This window comes from Myxocyprinus asiaticus, chromosome 46 (assembly GCF_019703515.2).
Source record: "Myxocyprinus asiaticus isolate MX2 ecotype Aquarium Trade chromosome 46, UBuf_Myxa_2, whole genome shotgun sequence".
Lineage (NCBI taxonomy): Eukaryota > Metazoa > Chordata > Actinopteri > Cypriniformes > Catostomidae > Myxocyprinus > Myxocyprinus asiaticus.
Genome location: NC_059389.1, coordinates 19,927,531 through 19,952,893, shown reverse-complemented (window position 1 = coordinate 19,952,893; position 25,363 = coordinate 19,927,531). Strand labels below are relative to the sequence as shown.

The window sequence follows — 25,363 nt, the reverse complement described above, 5'->3', positions numbered from 1 at the left end:
CACACATCAGAATTTCTTGACACTAAAAGCAGAAGATGGTAAAATCTTGAAATCCACTTCTGTTCGCTTAAATAACTGTCTATCTCTGTTTTAACAGCACAGTGACTCTTAACTGCTGTGTGTGAGTTGATAATCCCTGAATCTGTTTTCTTCTAGGCCGTACCAGTACATGTTTTAACAAAGCTGGAGTATCAGCTGTGCTACGGAGCCGAGAGTCTGACCCACACTGAGGCCTGTCAGCTGTGGGCCGAGAAACTTCTGCACTCCAGTACCGTGTCTTTCATAAGTAAGAGAACTGATATTTTTTTTTTTTTTTTCTCTCTTCTGCCTAACATCTCTTTACCTTGTTTTAGGTATTTATATGAACTGTTCCGAAAGGTTAGGACTTTTATAATGACTGAATCTGTGTGTGGATTGGCGAGACATTAATGGCAGAAATGGCACCCTTCACATTTAAAGATACATGATATTTACCAGCAACCAAGTCAAACTGTAGAATGAGTTTTATTTGGCTTTTTAATCAGATAAAATAAAATAAAAATCTGGGAAAAAAGGCTTACAAATCTATATTTCTCTGTGAGTGTCAGTTACAGTAGGGAGAGTCAGCACAAAGTGAACTTCCCACAAACTCCCAGCATGCTTCTCTCATGACTCACTGTTTGGAGCCAGGGTTTCCATAGCTACTAGCATTTCAATTTTGCAAGGGCTGCAAAAGAATGCGACCTTATGTTTGGTATCTCAGTGAGAGTGTTGGCAACGTGGATTTCACGATCAGTAGTGAGAGTAAAAAGGACACACTTGTTTCTGCTCCACAGATCATTTAGAAAAACATCATAAGTGAAGTTTATGTATTGTACAGTAAGCTTTGTATTCATTGGAGTATAGAGTCTATAACATCACAACAGACTAAAAGGGATAGAGTACCTGAAAATGAAAATGCTGTCATAATTTACTCACCCTCATGTTGTTCCCAAGTTATATTACTTACTTTCTAATGAGAACACCAATGGAGAAGTTTAGCAGATTGTCCGAGCTGCTCTCTTCCATACAATGAAAATGGATGGGAACCAGGCAGCCTGATCTCATGAAATTGTGACTAAAATTGCGTGCTTCAATACATGTTTGGCTGCAGTTTCCTGGTGAAATGTCCAGCAGGGGGTGCCAAAAGTGAGTGAAATGATGTTGTAATCAGACAAGGTTTTTAAGGTGAATATTAGATTGATGTTTTAATGAGTAAAAGTATCGAGTATCTCCATAACCCAAAACTTTAACCTAAACCTAACCAATAGTGTACTAAAAGATAAATGAGTGGTGAACAAAACAGACATCCTTAACCTAAACCAACACCTAAACCTAACCGATAGTGTTTTAAAAGCAAATTCGACATTTAAAAGCACATTTACTGAAGCAACCATGTCATTTCACATCACTTCTATGGCACTTTTGCTTAATTTTCCTTTTTGTTACCAGCGTCCTTGGCAAGGTTTAAGGCTCAGTCTCGAGTCCAAAGTCCAACAACATTCGATTAGGTGAGCTACTGTGCAGGATAATCGCATTTGGAATTATAGGTGGGTCTGAAATACATGCGTTAAAAGATAATGTTTTTCAAATGATGAGTTAAAGTGTTTTGATATCATAACCAGTGCTGGGTGTAATGCATTACTAAATAACTAATTAGTGTAATGAAATTACTTTTTTATTGAAAAAAGTAAAGTAAGGGATTACTCTTAATTTTTCAGTAATTTAATTACAGTTAATTTTGATGTAATTGTGTTAAATACTGTATAGACTATAGAACAAATATATAAAACAATAGTGAACTTAATGTCTAATGTTAAAATGTATGTTTTCTAATTTAATGCAGCACCCTTAAATTCTTTGACCAGTTCATGAATAATTCATTAGATTTTATATGAATTATTTGAAAGAATTAAAAGAACAAATGTCTATACTTATATTTTTCATCTGGTCGAGGTTGATATGGGTTTTAGAAAGTAATTAGTAATAAGTAATGCAGTTACTTTTCAGACTGAGTAATTAGTACAGTAATCTAATTACACTGGAGAAGATGTTATTATTAGTTAGTAATTAATTACCTTTTTGGAGTAACTTACCCAACACTGATCATAACATAGCAGTGGGTGAGTAATAGTGCGAAAAATAAGTGTTTATAAAGTCATAGTACCCGTGATCTGTGTGAAAGTGAATAAAAAGCACAGTTGTTGTAGTGCCTCTAGTGTTAATTTCACCAGGAAACTGCGGTAAAACATTAACGTTCTTTCTGTGAGACTACGTTGGAACCAGGGGCTGTCAAGCTCCAAAAAGGACAGCAAAGCACAATAAATGCATCATAACAGTAGCCCATACGACTTTGGCTTTTTATTCCAAGTCTTCTGAAGCAATAAGATAAAACTATTGCTTTATGAAAGCTCATATGTTTGACAGCAGTTTCTGCCTGAAGGTAAAAATAACTTCACAGAAGAATGCAGCGAAGCCTCGCTGTTAACATATCGTATTGTTTCGAGATTCCTCTAGGTTTAGAGAAGGAATCTAGTCTTTTCTGTGGGTCTAGGCCAGGATCACACCGTAGAGATAACAGAATGGGCTGGCATCCTCACATAGGGGAGTCTGTACATATTTTTGCTCAGTTTGAGAAGGCCTTGTGTCTCTGAACATTTAACCGAGGCTGCATTCAGCTTTTAGAAGCAGATTAAAGCAGTAATAATCCCTAATAACACACCTTTACCATAGTAAAATTACTAAAACGCAAGACATAAAGTGGCTTATTGCTTTTATAAAATGGCAACAACAGCAATATGATAAAAGACGCCAATGTTCAATGAATCACTACACTTATTAATATTTACAATAAACATTTCTTGCCCCACTTAAAGGGATATTCTGGGTTCAATACAAGTTAAGCTCAATCGACAGCATTTGTGGCATAATATTGATGGCACCTCCTTTTAAAAAAATAAAATAAAATCTGTGTTCCAGTGAGGCATTTACAATGGAGGTGAATGGGGCCAATCTGTAAACGTTAAAATACTCACCGTTTTGGGGGCCTGGGTAGCTCAGCAAGTATTGACGCTGACTACCACCCCTGGAGTTGCAAGTTCGAATCCAGGGTGTGCTGAGTGACTCCAGCCAGGTCTCCTAAGCAACCAAATTAGCCCGGTTGCTAGGGAGGGTAGAGTCACATGGGGTAACCTCCTCGTGGTCGCGATTAGTGGTTCTCGCTCTCAATGAGGCGTGTGGTAAGTTGTGCGTGGATCGCGGAGAGTTGCATGAGCCTCCACATGCTGGGAGTCTCTGCGGTGTCATGCACAGTGAGCCACGTGATAAGATGCGCGGATTGACTGTCTCAGAAGCGGAGGCTACTGAGACTTGTCCTCCACCACCATTGAATGAATGAACGAATGAACGTTACATTTATATAGCGCTTTTCTGACACTACACTCAAAGCGCTTTACACAGTGAACAGGGGACTCTCCTCACCCACCACCAGTGTGTAGCATCCACCTGGATGATGCGACGGGAGCCATAGTGTGCCAGTACACTCACCACACACCAGCTATTGGTGGAGAGAGTGGAGTGATAGAACCAATTAATGGATGGGGATTATTTGGAAGCCATGATTGATAAGGGCCAATGGGGGGATTTTTAATGACCACAGAGAGTAAGGACCTCGGTTTATCTTCTCATCCGAAGGACGGCACCTTTTTACAGCATAGTGTCCCCATCACTATACTGGGGCATTAGGACCCACACAGACTGCAGGGTGAGCACCCCCTGCTGGACTCCCTAATACCTCTTCCAGCAGCAACCTTAGTTTTCCCAGGAGGTCTCCTATCCAGGTACTGACCAGGTTCAGCCCTGCTTAGCTTCAGTAGGTAACCAGTCTTGAACTACAGGATGATATGGCTGCTGGCAAAATTGAGGTGAGTAACCTCAGTAGTGGGAATGGGGCATTCCAAATTGGGGAGAAAAATAAAACAATACTCACCGTTTCAAAAGTATAACCACAAGACATAAACAATATTTGTGTTAACATGATTATAGTGTGATAAAACCACTTACTAACCTTTTACGTGTAAAGTTATAGTCAATTTTACAACTTCATTGCCATGATGATGTAATGTGAACAAACCCTAAAATTACTGTAAAAATGATGATTTAAACAAATTTACAGCTCAAATAATACATGTGTTTTAACAAAAGAATGAATGCAAGTAATTTTACAAAATTATGTTCACATTTCTGCCTTTTAAAACCTCCAAAAATTAGCCCTCATTCACTTCCATTTTAAGTGCCTCGCTGTGACTTCAATTTTTATTTTATTTTATTTTATTTATTTTTTTAATAAAGGATGCACTTATGCAGTCACAAGTGTGTTTCTATCAACTATTCATCTGATAAGAGATAGTGTATATAATCAAACGGTTCTGATTAAACTTAAACAGAAATCAATTGTGGTGAGGGCGTGGTTAGTGAGTGTCCGTTCAGGGAGAGAAGAAGCGGTAAGGATTCATCCAGGAGTGACAGTTAGGTCTAGCAGATGTTTCTTATTGCAGTAATCCAGGGAGAGCGATAAGAGGAGCCCACTCCAGAGTCAAGGGAGAGAGAGACGCACAGGTGTGCGACGCATGAGTGTTTAGCTACGTTAAAGAGCATTTATTCCTCATAAATAAAAGTGTGTGAAGATACCTGAACCATGCTTCCTCATTCCCATACCGACCTGTCCTGTTACAGAAATATTAATAGTAGTGTTTCTGAAAATATGTGAAGACTCTAGTCATATAAGTATCAGAAAAAAAACTACTTTGTTCTACACATGGTTCTGGCTATTCATAACTTACATTCATTAGTGCTGCCATGTTGAGATTATTTGTCCAGCTGAATATTTCTCACTTTATCCCAATAATCTGCTGTAATTTAATTTTTACAGTAACACGGGTAATTGAGAACTTCTGTTTTTGCATTATGCTGCATCTACACTGCTTGTATCACCCTAAAGGGTGTATTTTGCTGGGTAATGACTACATTATCCTGTTTATTACAAATAAATAAATAAACGGACATGCAATATTGATTTTAGTTTAAATTATTGTGTTTCGTGCGACGAAAGAGTAATATAAGACACATGAAACTAGCACAGCTATGTAAGTTGCCCGGGACAACGGTCAAATATACAGTTTAGCAATCATGATACAAAAATGTTTGTGACCATAGAATGCCGTGATTGACCAATCAGAATCAAGTATTTCAGAGAGCCGTGCATAAAGGCGGTTAAACGGCAGTGCAATTTTGCTTGTGGGTGGAGCTTTGAATTTTAAAGGTCTGCATCGGTGACTAGAGATGAGCAGCTCAGTGTATCTTTTTTTTTTTTCCTTGATGCCGTCTTGTGTTCTTTGGCCTAGAGCAGTGGCTCCCATGATCAGATGAACAAACAGGGGTGGGGCTCATTTTATTCTAACATGAACTCTGAATGACAGTTCGTGTGAAAAATTATGAGGCACAGATTGCAATAGACAGACACTGTTTTAGTGAGCAGCTATTGCAACATTAGAAAGTTTCTCATTTTCTAACAGAGTGATTTTGTGCTACAGGTTGTGGCGTGTCTTTTTGGTTTGGATTTCCATGGTATGATGGCAAATTTGCATGGACCCGTTGACATGTTACTAGTCAAAGGCTCTGAATTCTTTAGCTTTTGGCTGCATTACAGTAAATAGGAATGTATCTTAACCGATATGGCTAATGAATGAAGGTATTATCAGATTAGACTACAAAAATTATAGATTATAAGATTATTATGAGAGGAAATGAGCAATCCTTCACATCCTAATTAACAATTACCTATGGGACGATCTGCATGTAAAGGTTAGCTGTTTGAAAAATGTTTTGACGTGTGTGTGTGTGTGTGTGTGTGTGTGTGTGTGTGTGTGTGTGTGTGTGTGTGTGTGTGTGTGTGTGTGTGTGTGTGTGTGTGTGTGTGTGTGTGTGTGTGTGTGTGTGTGTGTGTAGGTCGCATTAATGCACATACTTCAGAAGTGGCTCAGATCCAGGAGCTGCAAAATGACTGGATTCAGAACATCACCTGTGACTTCAAGTGAGTGAGTCTGTGGACCTCGAGTGCCCGTGTAAGACAGTCCTAGATAGAGTGTATTTGTAATTGTAAAGCTTTAATATGCAAATCCTGCTTTTAGACCATTTTGGGCTGTTCCTTTATAATTCATTTAGTTTTAGATTTCTAGATTTAGTTTCTGAAATATTATTTTTATAAGTATTCGACTAATATGTTTTTTTAAAGGCTGTTACTGATATGTAGAGAGCAGGATGGCCAATATAATACATATTAAACTGTAATGACAGCAAATGAGATGTACGCAAAATAGCTGAAATGAAATTAACAATAGGGTGTAACAGTCTAGTTAAAATGGCATTTGTTTTCTCCATAGGGCAACTGATTTTTTATGATAACTTATAAACCTTTAAATACAGAATTACAATGAGCTCAAAGGTTGTTAGTCGATGGTAAATGCTACTATTTAAGCCATCAGTCCGCGTTATTTCATCTTCATTGTTAATTGCCAAATCTCTGGTGAAGAACTACACTACCTGTGATCCTGAAGGTAAACAATCCACCAATCACAGATTCATGGCAAAAAAAGTGTGCCAAACGAGCTTTACATCGACCACCCACTGCTCTGACGCACTGTGAATGACGCAATCGAGTCTGTCTCACTACACTCTTAAACTACTCATATATTTGTATATCTGAATATTTTGCAATACAATTACAATATATTCAGTACTTATAATCAACAACTTTCAATTATTTGTCATTCACAATGCTTCTTGGGATTTTAGTTCATTCCCTCATTAAAGATGATAAGTAAACAGTCTTCTACCTTTTGTGTTTTGTCTGATTTTCAAATACTATTTTCATATCAAAGTTTGCAATGAATCACCTCGGAGCTGGTTGGTTTGGTTTATGGCTTAGAGCTCTCTTATGCAGGATTTTATTAAATCCCTGTGGAACAAAAATGAATGGAAAGAAATACAGTGACGAGAAAATGTGATCTCATCTTCATCAAAGTTACAAAAAGTGTAGACAAACACAATGTGCTTAAGCTAACAACACACAAACAATTATAATCTTCCATAACTTTGATTAACACATTCCATTAAACATTCACAGTGCACACATGGATTCAATAACTGGTTGACACAATGTTCAAAAGGAATTTTGAACCATTCTTCCTTACAGAACTTCTTTAACTCAGGCTTATTCTTAGGATGTCTGGTGTGAACGGCTCTCTTGAGGTCATTTCACAGCATCTCTATTGGGTTAAGGTCTGGGCTCTGACTGGGCTACTCCAAAAGGTGGATTTTCTTTTTTTGAAGCCTTTCTGTAGTGGAATTACTTAATTGTTTAGGGTCATTGTCCTGCTGCATAACTCAGCTTCTACTGAGCTTCAGCTTGCATACAGCCACCCTGACATTATCCTGTAGGATATTTTGATAAACTTGGGAATTAATTTTTTCCCCGTTGCGATGATGTTTTCATGTTGTTATGCATGCACTTTTTACACCATACAGTTGTGCTTAAAAGATTGCATACCCTGGCAGAAATTGTGAAATTTTGGCATTGATTTTGAAAATATGACTGATCATGCAAAAATACTGTCTTTTATTTAAGGATAGTGATCATATGAAGCCATTTATTATCACATAGTTGTTTGGCTCCTTTTTAAATCATAATGATAACAGAAATCACCCAAATGGCCCTGATCAAAAGTTTACATACCCTTGAATGTTTGGCCTTGTTACATACACACAAGGTGACACACACAGGCAATGGCAATGAAAGGTTAATTTCCCACACCTGTGGCTTTTTAAATTGCAATTAGTGTCTGTGTATAAATAGTCAATGAGTTTGTTAGCTCTCACGTGGATGCACTGAGCAGGCTAGATACTGAGCCATGGGGAGCAGAAAAGAACTGTCAAAAGACCTGCGTAACAAGGTAATGGAACTTTATAAAGATGGAAAAGGATATAAAAAGATATCCAAAGCCTTGAAAATGCTAGTCAGTACTGTTCAATCACTTATTAAGGAATTCAGGAATCTCTTGATACCAAGCCAAGGTCAGGTAGATCAAGAAAGATTTCAGCCACAACTGGCAGAAGAATTGTTCGGGATACAAAGAAAAACCCACAGGTAACCTCAGGAGAAATACAGGCTGCTCTGGAAAAAGACGGTGTGGTTGTTTCAAGGAGCACAATACTTGTTGACCCCTCTCCAAACATAGCGCTTATGGTTGTGACCATAAAGCTCTATTTTGGTCTTGTCACTCCAAATTACAGTGTGCCAGAATCTGTGAGGTGTGTCAAAGTGTTGTTGGGCATATTGTAACCAGGCTTTTTTGTGGCATTGGCTTCTTTCTGGCAACTCAACCAAGGAGCTAATTTTTGTTCAAGTATCATCGTATTGTGCTCCTTGAAACAACCACACAACAAACAACAAAAGCCCGGTTTCACAATTTCACAATTTCTGCCAGGGTATGCAAACTTTTGAGCACAACTGTACATAGTGATGTGTGTTCTTCCTAAACAATTCAACCTTAGTTTCATGAGTCCACAATATATTTTCCCAGTAGTGTTGTAATGTGTCAATGTGGTCTTTGGCAAACTTCAGTCGCACAGCAATGTTTTTGTTGGAAAGCAACAGCTTCCTTCATGGTGTCCTGCCATGGACACCATGCCTGTTTAATGTTTTCCTTATAGTAGACTCATGAACAGAGATGATAACCAGTTCCAATGATTCCTTCAAGTCTTTAGCTGTCACTCTAGGGCTCCTTTTATTTATTTATTTTTAAACTCATTTAGCATTCAGCGGAGTGCCCTTTAAGTCATCTTGGCTGGACGGCCACTTCTAAGGAAAGTAGCCACAGTACTGAATGACTCCATTAATAGACCATTTGTCTAACTGTGGACAGATGAATATCTAAGCTCTTCGAGATACTACCCATGTGTATGTATGTATGTGTGTGTGTGTACGTATGTGTATAATCTTTTTTATTTTTTATTATTATCTATGTCTTGCTGCTGTTTTTGTATTGTTGTACACTGGAAGCTCCTGTCACCAAGACAAATTCCTTGTATGTGTTAGCATACTTGGCAATAAAGCTGATTCTGATAACTTTGTAACCCTGCTTTATACATAGCAACAATTCTTGATTGTGGGCTTTCTGAGATCTCTTAGTTTGCAAGGCATGGTCCATGCTTCTTTTGAATAGCAAACTCAAAATATTTGAGTACTTTTTATAAGTCAAAGTAGCTCTAACCCACACCTCCTTTCTTGTTTTATTAATTGGATGCCAGGTTTACCAACTCCTGACTCTAATTAGCATTTGTTGACATCATTAGACTAGGGATTCACATACCTTTTCCAACCTACACTGTGAATGTTTGAATGATGTATTCAGTATGTACAAGAACAATACACTAATTTGTGTGTCATTAGTTAAAACAGATTGTGTTTGTTCATTATTGTTACTTAGATGAAGATCAAACCAGATTTTAAGACAAATTTATACATAAATGCAGGTAATTCCAAAAGGTTCCCATACTTTTTCTTGCCACTGTACTTTCGGAATCAAGTTGTAAATCTGCCAAAAAGACAAGGTTATGATTAATCTCAAAATGACTAAATATCTGCTGTTTACAGGTTATTACTAGTGTATAACTAATTATTATCTCTCCAAATGAGTTTGAATGTCTTTTAATATGATTCAGTATTTCCTTTTCAGGCCAGCTAGATGTTTAAACACCCTCTACCACTTACTGAAGAAAGTCTCAACGTGAGTTTTTCTCTTTCCTTCACTTTTGTAAATTTGTATATTATTTATTCATTTACAGTATGTGTTCCAGCCAAAGAACTGCAGTTCAGCATTTGTGTGGTGTGATCTGTCTGCTTAAACCTGATTGGTTAGTTTACACCCTCATGGCAGGTTGTCATACTGATGCATGGAGAAATTAACATGCTCAGAACATTTAGGCTGAACAATGTGTTAGAAAGCTTGTGTCATCAGTTACAAATTCCCAGTGTGGTATTTTATAAAGAAGCTATCAAATGTGTATAAGGTTGTGCTTGTGCCTTTTAACACTTCCCCAGGTTACAGGAAGGACGATACCTGCTGGTCCACAAACCACGAGAGGGATTTGTGACCATCTTCAAAGCTAGTGATGGAGACAAGCCCGCTCGCAGTCTCTACCACCTGCAGAACGTGCACTGCGGACCCCCTGTTGTGTCGACAGGTGTGCCCTGGGTTCCCTTGGACCCCTTGCATGTGTTGCCGTTCCACCAGAAACACAACAGACCACCCTGCACCTTCCCTCCACGCCCACCCCCTCAGGTATTACTTTTCTTTTACTTGGCTGTGGTGCAGTGGTCAGCATGTGTGCTCCAGATATTGAACCATGGTGCTAATGTGAATGATCTAGGTGTAAATCACGCAAGCAACATTCAAATCGATTCTCCTTCTTAGTCCCCAATAGTTTCCAGAGGTGGTATGGTATAGTTGGTAAAGCTTAAAAGAGAGCTAGACCTTTCATTCAAAGATATCCATACACACAAAAACACTCCTCCTCAGCCAACATAAACAGTCTCTGGGCTGAGACCTTTCCATGATCTTCTAAAAAAAAACATTCCTGCACAGAGTTTTCACCCTCATCTGCCTATCAGGAATGCTTATGTTTAGTCATGCCAGGTAGAAGTTGGTGTAACAATTGATGGTGCAACAGAAGTTAAATAACTTTTGTACCAGCTTTTGCTTCTGCCACTGCACAAGTTAATAGGGGTGTTTTGGTAAGACAAGCGACTCTATCACTATTGCTGACAGACCCCTAACCATAAGTATTAAACTTAGACATAATGATATTGAATCGCGCCTTGTTGCGGAAAGGTGTACTATTAATTTTCCAATCGATTGGACTTGCGATTTTTGACTGGCGGACAGTAAAACAGGCCAAAAAATCCTTTAGACTTAGATTGGAGGAGGTACCCAAGCCATATTTAGGGACCAGAATATCATAGAGATGGGCTCTTTTGACTTGGGTCAGCTAGCAACTCCAGAACACCCTTGCAATCACATTAGCTGCATTTCCAATATCGGGCCAAATGAGTGTGTGCCAGGGCCAGTTGCGTTCCCACTGTCACTTCCAGGTCATCATCGTGCCTCCTTGGAGCTTCCTTGGGGCCAGTTGCTTTTGGCCCACTGATTATCCTTGGGACAAACAAGGCCAACTGGGGGTTGAGGCGTGGTCAATGTCAAAGGTGGAGTTTCTCTGAGTCAGGTCAGAGGGTCAGCACCAAGATCGCCGAACTTGCCATGTTGAGTATCCAGCACACAACAGTACAGGTTTGGGAAAAATAAAAAGTACACAATGGAAATGGGCAGGTTGTGTGACGCTGGCACCAGGGCGGCGTGTTAAGGGCGGGTTTTAATGCAACACTGCGGGGCTATTGGCACGAAGGCGGGAATGCATATTGAATTTGGTCTCGAGGTGCGAGGCAATTGGCCCCCGCTTGCCAGCTGACAGCCCTGGCTCACACTGGCTCGATAATGGAGAAGCGGCTATTGAAAAGTGCTAACAACTACTCAGAACACCTAAGCAACCACATAGCAACAGGGCCATCCTTAGGGCCCTGCGGCGATCGCCACCGGATGGATCGCAAATGTTCTAAGAAAAACAATTATTTAATAGCAAAAATGCCAAGTGGTGTAACTAAATGTAAAATGGTGCAACCTGCCTTTGTGTGGTTTGCATGTTTAATATCTTATTCACTTATTCACACTGTCTGATTACACTGTCTCTAATATCTTGAACATACTGAGCTTCCATTAATGCATTATTTAATACAGTATTGTTGCATTTCCTGCAATCTTTCGACACTGAACATGAAACTGCTGCACAATGGAGCACAATCACTGTCAGTCAGAATATATTTGATGTTCAATGTACAGTTATGAGCGTAATTTTGGACCAATGAGAGTTCACAGTGGGCGGGGCTACCCAGCACTATTCCGCAGATATAGAAACAAAGCGATGACAGAATATCCTGTCGCTTGTTGCGGTTAGTTAGGACAAAAACTTTGATTTACATGGAAGAAGTATCATTGCGTCTGATGAGGACATGGTATTTCCAAGACATTTGTGTTGATTGTGATTGTTGTCTTAATGGGCTGGTCTAGCATTTCTCCAGCATGGGCTTGTGCTGGTACAGGTCTTGAACATCATAAATGTCCTCTACACTCTGTAACAATCTTGAGTCATGTTACATTGCATTGGTGCTGACTGAGGCACAGCTTGAGGAAACATGACTCTTAAAATTTCATTGAATCATAGTAGGCAAAAAATGTATGTCTTTACAACTGCCGAAAGCTTGGAGTTGTGTGTCAGAGATTGTGTAATTCCATTGAGCACACTGCTCTAAATGTCCTGTTGAAACGTGCCTGTAGAGACAGGTGACTTAAGCTGTTCTAATATAAAGGTTTGCTTGTGGAAATGTCTGTGTATGTTTAAAAGTGACACAACTAACCTGACTAGTAGCTACTGTTTGAATTTAGAGATATTGTTGACTTTGGTGTGACAAATTGTGTTATGTTCCTCATATGTTATTCAATTTAGATAAAAGTGTCTACAAAATGACTAAATGTACACTGAGCACTTGGAACACCTGTACACCTACTTATTCATGCGATTATCTAATCAATCGTGTGGCAGCAGTGCAGTGCATACATTCGTGCAGATACGGGTCAGGAGCTTCAGTTAATGTTCACATCAACCATCAGAATGAGGAAAAAAACGTGATCTCAGTGATTTTGACCATGGCATAATTGTTGGTGACAGATGGGCTGGTTTGAGTATTTCTGTAACTACTGATCTCCTGGGATTTTCACGCACAACAGTCTCTAGAGTTTACTCAGAATTGTGCCAAAAACAAAAAACATCCAGTAACCAGCAGTTCTCTGGATGGAAACACCTTGTTGATGAGAGAGGTAAACTGAGAATGACCAGACTGGTTCCAGCTGACAGAAAGGCTACGGTAACTCAGATAACCATTTGTACAATTGTAGTGAGCAGAATAGCATCTCAGAATGCACAACACATCAGAACCATGAGGTGGATGGGCTACAACAGCAGAAGACCACATCAAAGTCAATTTAAAATTGTAGCTTTTCCAGTAACAAGTAATATAGACCCTAGACAGTTCAGAAGCATATTTAGTTTTTCTCAAATGAAAACAAGGCTGTAAGAAATAGACGTACAGTTTGTTCTAGAGGTCAACCGTTATTGGATTTAGCCGTTTCTGATAACTAAGGTGTTGGAAGAAAGCTGCTAACCACCAATTGGTGTTATGGCATGACTCATCAAAATAATTAGGGCTGTCAATGATAAAAAATTTTAATCAAATTAATTACACAATAGTTAATCACAATCGCATATATCAGTCTTTGCTGTGCAAAATCCCCAAATTAAGGTAATTCAAACACATCACCGATAGACATTACAAAACTTGGCTTTAGAAGTCAAAATATTGCTTATAATATCATTGATTATAAGCCTACAGTCCAGAGCAATCCACTTTGTTAATCAAATTGTCAATACAAAATGCCATTCATACAGGACCCACGTTGTATTCAGTTATTTAGTATGTTTTAATTGCTCTTCTATGTACACGTGTGTCAGTCGCATGGCCGTTGCAAAGCATCTTGCCGTTTCCAGAGTCTCAGCTCTGCAAATTGAAACTCTTGCCATCTTGCACCGTTCTGTGTTCTGCTCCATTATTTTGCGCTCTGCCTAGCTGTTTAAAACGCCAAGAATGTGTCCAGTGTCCAGCAGATGCTTTCGGGACTCTGAAGGCTGCACTGACTGCGGACATGACTGTGGTACTTAATGCTTGAATTGCCTCCTTTACCTACTTGAAAAGCTTGAATTGAATGGTAGGAAAATTCTTTATTTCGGACGGTAGATAAGCACATTAATTTGACGGCCCTAAATATAACTCTATTATTATTATTATTATTCTCATACAGGCAAAAGATGGGAAAGGGCCACAGCAAGGCCCAGGAACAAAAACTGCCATCAGACCACCAAAAGAAACCAGCCAAGCAGGAGCAGCCAATCAGAATCAAGCACCGAAGAAGAAAGGGAACCGTCAGAAAAAGAGAAAGAAATGGATGGAGAAGATGAGGATCAAGCTGATGAACGACTTGAAAAAAAGCCAAACTAACGAAAGTGAAAGGACCTCATCTTGATGTGTGGACTTGAATTGTAAAGAACTTATACATTGCTGTTTGTATAACTTTCATTGATACATGGAGAACTTTTTGTGTAATTGCCCTGTTTGTTACATTTCTAAAGCACTTATTATTACCTGTTATATTAACTCTATAAAAACACTTAAAGCTTGTGAATGGCATGCTAGACCAAGATTTTTTGGTATATTTGGAAATAATCTTTGCCAGAATTAAAGCAGGGTAAAGTTTAAAAATAGTGTTCTTTTTTTCTGTTGTTTTTCCATTAGTTGAAAACAAAAAATTATTTGATAAAATTTGAACTGCTCCATCAGATGCCATTTTTAACTGCAGGCACAGGATTTTGTAGGATATCATGTTTTACATCTATGTTGCCTTCAAACCCTGACCAGATAAAGCCATCTTAGTTTAGAGGATGTTATACCTCTGTATACAGTCTGCAAAGGCAGTATTATTCAGGTTTCAAAAATAGCCTACATTGACCAGTCTTTTTTTAGCACATCCATTGTTTTTATTGCATTTATTGTAACAATGTATGCACCACATCCTGAAGTTCATTCATTTCAAATGAGAATCCATGGGCAGCAGTTTCCCATTTGCTTTTTGTTCTGAGGTTAAATAAACTCATTGTGAAATCTATCCAGACTATGATGAGGTGGAAAGAGTGAGTGGGGTGTGTCCTAGTGAGAAGGAGCCCACCTCCATTTGCAGAGTGGAAGGGTGGGACTTGAGCTTGATGGCAGGGAGAAAAGAATCTTAGCATTGTTGATAAGCACCGCCTCCGGTATTTAACCACCACACCCATCTCACACTGCATAGCAGGGACTATTCTGCACTTTTGCTCTGTTGGTCACCAAGGTAAGTTTATAGCTCCTTTTGTGAGTAAAAGAATGCTTGTAAGAAAATAGGTTACTTTTAACTTCTTTAAGTTACTTTAAAAGAAGTTGCATACCTAAAACGTACTCCTTAAACAGGGAAGGGAGTCCTTACAATCTGTTTATAAGATGTATTGCTCTGAGATAAACTTCTGTGCTTTTAACAGTGCTGCTTTTTTTTTTTTTTTTTTTTTTTTTTTTTGCTTATAAAAGAGACTTCTCAAGATAGACTCCTTTTTAACTTCTCAGACTGCTGATGTTTGTTAAAACTCATACCTTAGGACTGTGAGACATGACTGAGACATATAGATGGTCATAGATCTGCCTTACATGCTTGAGAAATTACCCAGCTTGCACTCACATGGGTGTGCCTGGTTTTCACCAGATGCCTTTTATTTTTAATTACAGTTTACTTTGAATCCATTGTGGTCTTATTGCCTAGCAACTGAAGATTGTTGTGTATAACTAATAGCATTTTTGGGAGATTCCATGTCTTTAGGGAAAACCAGCAAACAAGTTTTTCAAGGGTTTTCTGTCATTAATTATAATGTTGTTGAAAGTTTATAGTTTATGTAATTTACTATTAGAATAAAAGCCCCAAAAGTGCAGAATTGACCATAAACATACTTGAAAACTTTGTCTAAAAAATAATAATATTAATAAAAAATAAAATTACAAAAAAGTTAATTGCAGTGAATTCAGATAGGGTATGAAAAACAAGGTATTTTTGTTACAAAAGCTTTGTCTGGTGATTAATGGCATTATGACAGAATGAGGTGACTCAGGTTTCCTTAAAAACAAGCTAATGCAATGGAGTAAAGTGCTGTTCTCCTTGTGAGCAAGCATGACCATTGCTTTCTGCAACTGTACATTACATAAGTCTTAATGCATGTGATAGTGAGACACTCAAAGTCTTCTTTATAAAGATTGAGTCTGCTCTCAGTTCAACCTAAGTTGCAGCAAACAAATGTAATAGATCAACCAATTCACACTGTAATCCAGATATTACTCAGATTAATTATTACAGATTCATTAAATGTAAAATTTATTTCATGTTAAATGTATTTTATTTTGACTTTTATAATATTATTATTTTATTTTTATTTATTTTTTCTTGGTTTGCATTGGCAATATAGTATGTAAATGAAGTTACTAAAAATTTAATATAGTGACATATCATTGGAGTTAATTGGTGTAACTGCTCTTGACAGGACATCAGGGATGGCTCTGGTTTCTGAGTTCTTAGGTCAACTCACTCTGAATCTGGGAGGTGTAAGTTTTAATACACTCATTTTACATATTGAAAATGCTAAAACTTTATTTTGCTGTAAAATGTTGCAAAATGGGAGTTATATCATGACCATATTAAAACTATCTATATAATCAAAACTATATATAAAATTTCATATAAACCTTATATCAAATTCAGTATACATATATATATATATATATGTATATAATTAAATTCTAATATTAGAACATGTTCCAACCTAGGGCGAGCCCACCTACCCTACTGTGGTGCCAGTGGGTGATTTTGACCCTGATAAAGATGCTGCCAGAATTGAGACTGCTATCAAAACTAAAGGTAAGAAAGTTAAATAGCTGCCCACTGTTGGGATAAATCATCATAATGATGAAAGTTGAAGGGTCAGACATATGTTTGCTAGATTTTTGTGCTTGTCTTTGTATCAAAAGCCATTAAAAACAAAAGGTATTTAGTTTTAGTTGTGAGATTTGACTTGTACCATTTTTTTGTGTGCTATGCCCCATAATATAGCCTAAGTTGGCCACAATGAGCAGCACTGGTAGAAGTGAGTCATCATCCTGTCTGGAAGAAATTTAACCACATGCGGAACATTTCCAGGCCAACGCCTCATTGCAGCAACCAGATTACTCCTACTCCAACCCTTTATATTCTGTTCTGCTGTATACACTCAAATAACATCCATAAACAGTCAGAGGTTGCCTGACTATTATATCTATAAATTGAAAGGAAAGGTATCTTTAAAAAAAAAAAAAAATTTAATGTATAAGCCATTTCTTCATTGACTTGTCGAAAACAAAACTTGTTGAAGTTTGTCCATCTAATGCCATTTTTTTCCGAATGGGCATTGCTTGGGAAATCTGTTTGAAACAATCAATATTTTTGCAGTTCTGTTTGGAGCCACTAGTGACGCAAAAATGACACACTTTGCTTTTAAAAGACATGTGCATTGTCCCAATTATTGATGCGCTATCCCTTAAATTGGTATCTGAATTTTTTAAATATGACAATTTTTTTTAGGGGTGGATGAGCAAACCATAATTGATATCCTCACCAAACGGACATATAACCAAAGACGAGAGATCGCCTTTGCATATGAGAGGAGAGCCAAGAAGGTCAGGAAATATACTACATACAGTCCTTCTGTGTTTAGCAACTGCAATATCTATCCCTCTCCAATTCCTGTAATAATGGTTATTCATCACACGTCTTCAGGATATGATCTCAGCTCTAAAGGGGGCGCTGTCTGGCTCTCTGGAAACAGTAATTCTAGGCCTCATGAAGAGCACTGCACAATATGATGCCTCTGAAATCAAAGCCTCTGTCAAGGTATTCTAAGCATTAAAGATGATTTCAATGGTATAACTCTATTTATTATGCTGGTTTTATAGGGAATTAATTGTAAAGTATAACTGTTGTGTATGTTTGAGTGTTCCGGTGCATATGTCCTGTTGTAAATCATAATACTGTTGTGTGTGTTTGCAGGGTCTGGGGACAGATGAAGAGACCCTGATTGAAATTGTCTGCTCTCGAAGCAATGCAGAGCTCATCGAGATTAAGAAAGTCTACAAGGAATGTAAGTGTTCGTTTCTGTAACTACAGAGCTCTACTGTACCAACTATGGTCTTGTTGTTGGAATAAACCTGTGTGTCCCATCACAGTGTTCAAGAAGGACCTGGAGAAGGACGTTGCTGGTGACACTTCAGGAGACTTCGCTAAACTGCTGCTGGCTTTGGTTCAGGTGGGGCAAAGCATTTCTTCTCATGTAGATGGACATAAATTGAATTAAATACAGAACATGAAGTACAATTTAAGTTTGAATTAATAGTCAGTTGTGATCTTCATGATTTCTGTCTAATGTGCCATTTGTAACTTTCCCAAATCACAATGGACACATGACTACATTCCACATCAGACCAAGAGAGATAGTCCCAGCTCTATCGTTGACTACCAGAAAATCGATGATGATGCTAGAGTAAGTTTTTGCCATTTATATCTCTCCATAAACTTCTTTATATGTTTCTCCAAGTATTCTGGAGAAAGTAAAAAAAAAAAAAAATATGTCTAAAAAAGAAGCCAAGATTGTTGCTAATATTGAAAAATCTCATGTTATGTTCAAATATATTTCAATTGATAATGATAAAAATGTAGTATTTATATGTGATTTAATTATCAAAATGCTCTTTATTATATAAATAAAGTTAAATGGACGGAAAAAATGCCTGAATTTGAACTATTTAAAATTGAAATTAGTACATACTTGGAAACGATATCCAATAGTAAAAATCAGAAAATCAATACAAACACTGCAACCGTTTACTATGGAAAATCTTTTTCTGTCATGTCATTTGTGTTGAATCCCTTTCGTATTTTAATTATATTTTTTACGTATACCCTGACATGTTTTCTGAAACAGTTTTTTTATATGTATTTTTGATTGTATCATTTGTAATGTTCTTAATAAAATATATATCTAAAATCTCTTTGCTAACACAGCATTTCATAAATAGCTTACAAATCATCATCTGGATTCAATATGCTGGTTCAACATACATCAGTTCCATCCAAAAGACTGATTACACAACACAAACATTGTTGCCATATTCTCCAATCTTTATAATTTACATTTAGTCATTTTCTCATTTAGTCATTTAACAGATGCTTTTATCAATTAAGTAAGAAACAGCTATGTTTTCTTGAATCTTACTTAAAAATAATATGTAAACAATTATCAATAAAATAGCATTGACAAATTAATAAAAATGATCAGAACTCTAACATGCTGTTCTTATAATCTAACATATCATTACTCTACAGACTTGGATAAGGGTTTCTCCAAAATCCCTAAACCAAGACCAACGTTATCGATTGTAACTTCTAGAGTTACATCCACCAAACTCGGCACAGACCTTCACACTGTTCTGACTTAGGCCGCTGAACAGATTTAAAAAGTAGTGATACTAGGCATCGCACACTTAATGACTTTGAAAATCGCTGCAGACAAAAACTGGTCATCGCAAACCAAACGATTGGGGATCACACACTAACCAACTGTCAATCCCAACCCGAACCGATCACAAACTCAAGTTGAAACACACAAATATGGTTATGGGAACAGCTGCTGTTGTTGTCGCTGCTACTCTGCATTACTCTGAGTTGCGAAAGAAATGGGCAAAGGGTGCATTTAAGTGTGTTCTTGGGTGGAAAGATGCAGCCAGACATTGCCCTGCACGATATACACCAATCAGCCACAACATTAAAACCACCTGCCTAATACTGTGTAGGTCCCCCTCGTGCCGCCAAAACAGCACCAACCTGCATCTCAGAATAGCATTCTGAGATGATATTCTTCTCACCACAATTGTACAGAGCTGTTATCTGAGTTACCGTAGACTTTGTCAGTTCGAACCAGTCTGGCCATTCACTGTTGACCTCTCTCATCAACAAGGCATTTCCGTCCACAGGACTGCTGCTCACTGGATGTTTTTTTTGTTTTTGGAACCATTCAGAGTAAATTCTAGAAACTGTTGTGTGTGAAAATCCCAGGAGATCAGCAGTTACAGAAATACTCAAACCAGCAACAACAATCATGCCACGCTCCAAATCACATTTTTTCTCCATTCCGATGGTTGATGTGAACATTAACTGAAGCTCCTGACCCGTATCTGCATGATTTTATGCACTGCACTTCTGCCACACGATTGGCTGATTAGATAATCGCATGGATGATTGTTGATGCCAGACGGGCTGGTTTTTATTTTTGTAACTGCTGATCTCCTGGGATTACACGCCCCAGTCTCTAGAATTCACACAGAATGGTGCCAAAAACAAAAAACATCCAGTGAGCATCAGTTCTGTGGACGTAAATGCCTTGTTGATGAGAGAGGTCAACAGAGAATGGCCAGACAGGTTCGATCTGACAAAGTCTATGGTAACTCAGATAACCGCTCTGTACAATTGTGGTGAGAAGAATAGCATCTCAGAATGCTATTCTGAGATGCGGATTGGCGCTGTTTTGGCAGCACGAGGGGGACCTACACAATTTTAGGCAGGTGGTTTTAATGTTGTGGCTGATCGGTGTATATCCATTGGCTGCTCACTGTATGACTTCAGATTTGAGTCGTTGGCATCATACACTTCAAGATTTCCTCTGTAGATGAGGAAGTCAGCTCAAAAATATCAAACATACTAGATGGAATCATAGTCAGAGGGTAAAAATTGGAGTCAGTACCATCATTTTCAGTTAAATCTGTTGACTCTGACTGAAGCCGACTAGCCTCAACTAGCACCAACTCGGCTCGACTGATAATGCTGGCGAAAATCAATGTTAAAGTCATGTAGTGTAATCCAGCCTTAATGTCATCGTTTTCCAAAGTATGCCGGAATATAAAGTGCTTTCGAAGCGCTCCATTTTCAGTGGAGGAAAACGCCATTCTAGTGTGGATGAGAGCTGCAAAATTTCAATGTGATCGGTTTCCCGTTAGTACACAATAATCCCCAAAATCCCGTAGACTTACATTGACAGAATGTTCTAATGGGCCAAGACTTTTCAAACTCAAACTGTCAAAAATTCTAATGTAAACAAACCTAACCCATCCATCCTTCCATCCATCCATCCATCCATCCATCCATCCATCCGTCCATCCATCCAATCATCCAGTTGATATTTACAATTATTGTTGATGATATTGTATATATTTTAACTTCTTCAATGCAGGCCTTGTATGATGCTGGAGTCAAAAGAAAAGGCACTGATGTGAAGACCTGGATCTCCATCATGTCAGAGAGAAGTGTTCCTCACCTCCAGAAAGGTTCTTGAGACTTTTAATCCTTCCTTCTTTCTCGTTATATGGTACTGTGTACGTAATGAATGTTCCATGTCCATTTGTGGATGATGCCCTGCTTACTGCTCCGCCTGAAAGGCTAACAAGACCCCTGACACTAACAGGCAGGCACAAAGCGGGGCATATTGCATATATCATAAAATAAGGTGGGTTTATGTTTGCTTTTGCAGTGTTTGAGAGATACAAGAGTTATAGCCCCTACGACATGCAGGAGAGCATCCGGAAGGAGGTGAAAGGAGATCTAGAGTTGTCCTTCCTGACACTGGGTAAGGCTTTGCTCTAACAATGGCTGCATGACTGTAAACATTATCAACTGTCTAGATGCTAAGTGAAAATGAATATGTGAAAGCATACAGTATCATATAAAGTTTCTTGATAAGAAACCGATATCATTCTACCGCTCAGCGCAATCTTCCTCTTCTTCTGATACTATTCCTTGCTGTTTTTTTAAACTAGAGAATGTTTTTAAGATACAGGCCACGCCCGCATCTAATTCAATGAAAACGCATTGATTTTGCTATGTTTGCACCTCTCATCCACACTAGAACAGCGTTTTCACCACAAAAAATGAAGACTTTCAAAGAACACTCTCCATAACCACATGCTTTGGAAAACGATGACGTTAGGAAACTGAAAACAAAGGTTTCCAACTTAAACTGATTAGTGTGGACATGGCCTTAAATGCATATTATTCTAATAAAATCAAAGGTCAAGTTGGGTTTTTAAGAGTTTCAATGCTAATAGCCAAATCTAATCTCTCTGTTCTCTTTTCCGGCAGTTCAATGCTTTGAAAACAAGCAGCTCTATTTTGCCAACAGACTGCAAGACGCCATGAAGGTAAAATGTGTTTCATCCACTAACTTTGCTTTAATGGGTTTGTAATCTATCTGCTGATGTTGCAGATGGCTTGCGCTAGAGTTGCATCAGAAGGCACGGAACTCTTTTAAGTGTCTATATTGCATACTTTCTGTCTTTTAGAGCAAAGGTGCAAAGGAAAAGTTGCTGACCCGAATCATGGTGTCCCGATGTGAGGTGGACCTAAAGAAGATCAGACAAGAGTTCAAGGCCCACCACGGGAAGTCTTTGTACCAAACCATAGCTGTACGTTTCAGTAACACACAAATGACTGGGTGTTTTGTGACTTGGCCTGTATTGTTATATGCCTAGGTGGCTAATTGCCTTGCTTCCTGGGGGGTCAGATATTCCCTGGAAACAATTCCTAAAAACAAATACATTTGTGTTCAAACCTTTGACCCGTAATTGTATGTCTGACATCTCTGTGCTGTGATTTTCTCAGGAGCACACAAAGGGAGATTACCAGAGGGCCCTGTTGAGTCTGTGTGGAGGAGACGACTAAACCAGACCATCACGGCTCCCGGCAGTCGCCAGGAAGGCTCACGAGAAGGACTTGAGCTCTGTGCAGGGCTAGACATACATCTCCTGCACCTGGCCTTGAATATAGTCCCTACCCTGCTGCAGCTTTAGATACAGGCAATCAGTAAACATGCACTCACTTAGACTGGAAATAACCAGTGTTTTCCATTAAGGACGATTGCCCTTTATAAGATCTAAATGTGCCATATCTGGTTTTGAACCTCATTTATTAATCAGATCAGCAATAAAGCGAACTGATACTGGCACATTTTAACTGAAGTACTTGGTTGTTACAACTATATACATTGTACTTTTCTGGGCAGACATGAGTTTTCTTTACTAAGGAATAAAAGAGTAACACAATATTATTCTCCATGGGCTGTTTTTTTTTTTTTTTAGTTTGTTACAGACAAGATGTGTTGGAGTGAATTTCTATGTGGTGTTTAGAAGCTAAATATCAGTTGATTTAGGGAATGTGATTGCTTCTGCACTGTAAACCCTAATAAGTTAGCAGAACTGAAAGAATTTGAGGCAATCAGGTTTTTTTTTTTATGTTAATTAACTCCCAAGTTTAAGTTAATTTTGATTTTGTACTACACATGTAGGTTAATTGCTCTTTGAGTAAGCTAACTCATACATTTTAATGGAAATTAACTTTAAATTTAACTATTTGGCTAAACTTAAAACAACCATGTAAGCTCAAGTTAAACACTTCCAAGTAGAGGAACATAGCTATTTTTATCTGGCCCAGCTCCGGCCCACATAATCTGTTTTCGCTCGGCCCACATACAGCAATGAATTACGGCCCTATAGTGACCCAGATCCGGATTTCAGACAAGGACCATGCGTGGGCCATAACTGGCCCAAATCTCAGCCGATCAGTAGCACATAACCAGCCCTGCATTGGGCCAGAACATGTATAATATCAGTACTGAATCTCAGCCTTATGTATACCATATCAACACCAGCCTTTAACCAGAAACCCCATAACTGAGCCACACCCAAACCTCATTTCTGCACAGAATCTCTTCTCAGCCATAATATCCCTTAAATCATATACATGTAGAATAAACCACAAAACAACTACTGCATGAAAGGTTTTATTTGTGTGTGTGTGTGTCTATATATATATGTATAACAGGTCCTTTAGACAAATTACAATTTTGTTAATTTTGTGTTTTTTGTTCAGTGCACATACACAAAACATTTACAATGAGCTTAACTAAAAGTAAAATAAACCAACTAAACTGAACTAAAATAAATAAAATTAACACCTGCAACAGGTAAAATGCAATAAATTCAATGTTTTCCAATAATCACAGTTATACATTTGCAGAGGGGACAAAAGGAAAGCCTTGCATTCATGCAATACATATGCACATTCTAAACAAATTAAAGGGATCAAACAACAGATAAAAAACAATACATTTGTATGATCAGTAGTTATTTTATTGCCCACCCTAATAGCTGCATTTATTTGTGTGTGTGTGTGTGTGTGTGTCTGTGTGTGAGAGAGAGAGAGAGAGAGAGAGAGAGAGAGAGAGAGAGAGAGAGTCTAGTCAGAATTGTCCTAAACTAGCAAGTTAAAAGTGTCCTGCCCTTCTTTTATCCTCAACCGCTTCCTCCTTCCTCAATCTCTTTCAGGGGCAAACTGAAGCCATCTCTTTATATTAACTTCAGCCTCCTGGTCGGTGGTGTTGCATGTCAGGTCATTTTTTTCCTCACAGCAGCTAAGGACACAAAATGTATAAATAAATACAAACCATTAAAACACAGGCATTGCTAGATACTATTTAGGGGTGCTTAAGCAGGGTCAAGTGCAGGACGAGCAAAGATCAGGATCTGCTGACTGACTGAACGAGCAGAGACGGCTTGTCGTTCTTTTAGTTCAGCAATCTTGTTTAACAAGAGAAAGGGGCTGGATAAATTCTGAGTAAAAGTAACTTATGACATGACAATTTCATCAGGATGTAATTGAACTTCAAATAATTTTTGGGCCATATTGTTTTCTTTTGTATAGTCATACACAGCAGTTCACAGAATTAAAGATATGCCTTGTTTTGATTTGTGGGAAAAACTCTTATAATGCTTAAACACTGCTAAATTCTCTTGGTAGATTTGTAGACACGCAAATATTAATAAAGTATAATTACACTTGTTTCGGTCATGAACAACTCAGTACGCTGTCAATGGCTTAAATGGTAGTTGGTTAGAAAAATGAAAACTCATCATTTACTCACCCTCACGCCATCCCAAATGTGTATGACTTACTTTCTTCTGCAGAACACAAATGAAGGTTTTTGGAAGAATATTTAATTTCTGTAGGTCCATAAAATGCAAGTGAATGGTGACCAGAACTCAGAAGGTCTAAAAAAGGACATAAAGGCAGCATAAAAGTAATCCATATGACTCCATCCATGTCTTCAGAAGCGATATGATAGGTGTGGGTGAGAAAGATCAACATTTAAGTCCTTTTTTTTACAATAAATCTCCACCTTTGACCAGCCCCGACCAGTATGTGGCTGAATGTGTGGAAGTCACTTCCACACCAGCATGTGAAAGTGTAGATTTACAGTAAAAATGGACATAAATATTGATCTGTTTCTCACCACATATCATCTCACTTCTGAAAACATGGATTTAACCACTGGAGTCATATGGATTACTTTTATGCTGCCTCCA

General features: G+C 38.2%; 2 protein-coding genes across 2 annotated transcripts in view; both read left to right on the top strand.

Annotated features, from left to right (window-relative positions):
* Nucleotides 1–14,983, top strand: part of ice2 (interactor of little elongator complex ELL subunit 2) — a 28,652-nt gene extending 13,669 nt beyond the window's left edge. The window contains exons 11-15 of the mRNA XM_051689479.1: nt 157–286; nt 6,025–6,109; nt 9,813–9,863; nt 10,178–10,418; nt 14,103–14,983. Of these exons, the coding sequence (XP_051545439.1) occupies nt 157–286; nt 6,025–6,109; nt 9,813–9,863; nt 10,178–10,418; nt 14,103–14,324 (729 nt within the window). The 3' untranslated portion in view covers nt 14,325–14,983. The remainder of the gene's footprint in view (nt 1–156; nt 287–6,024; nt 6,110–9,812; nt 9,864–10,177; nt 10,419–14,102) is intronic.
* A 110-nt stretch (nt 14,984–15,093) lies between these two features.
* On the top strand, nt 15,094–23,044 carry LOC127435786 (annexin A2-like). Its single transcript, XM_051689480.1, has 13 exons — nt 15,094–15,182; nt 16,411–16,471; nt 16,694–16,784; nt 17,484–17,578; nt 17,679–17,792; nt 17,949–18,039; nt 18,125–18,204; nt 18,379–18,438; nt 21,181–21,274; nt 21,478–21,573; nt 22,086–22,144; nt 22,286–22,408; nt 22,605–23,044. Exons 2-13 carry the CDS (start codon nt 16,421–16,423, stop codon nt 22,662–22,664), a joined length of 1,014 nt encoding a protein of 337 aa, XP_051545440.1. The 5' UTR covers nt 15,094–15,182; nt 16,411–16,420; the 3' UTR covers nt 22,665–23,044.
* Nucleotides 23,045–25,363: the final 2,319 nt, after the last annotated feature.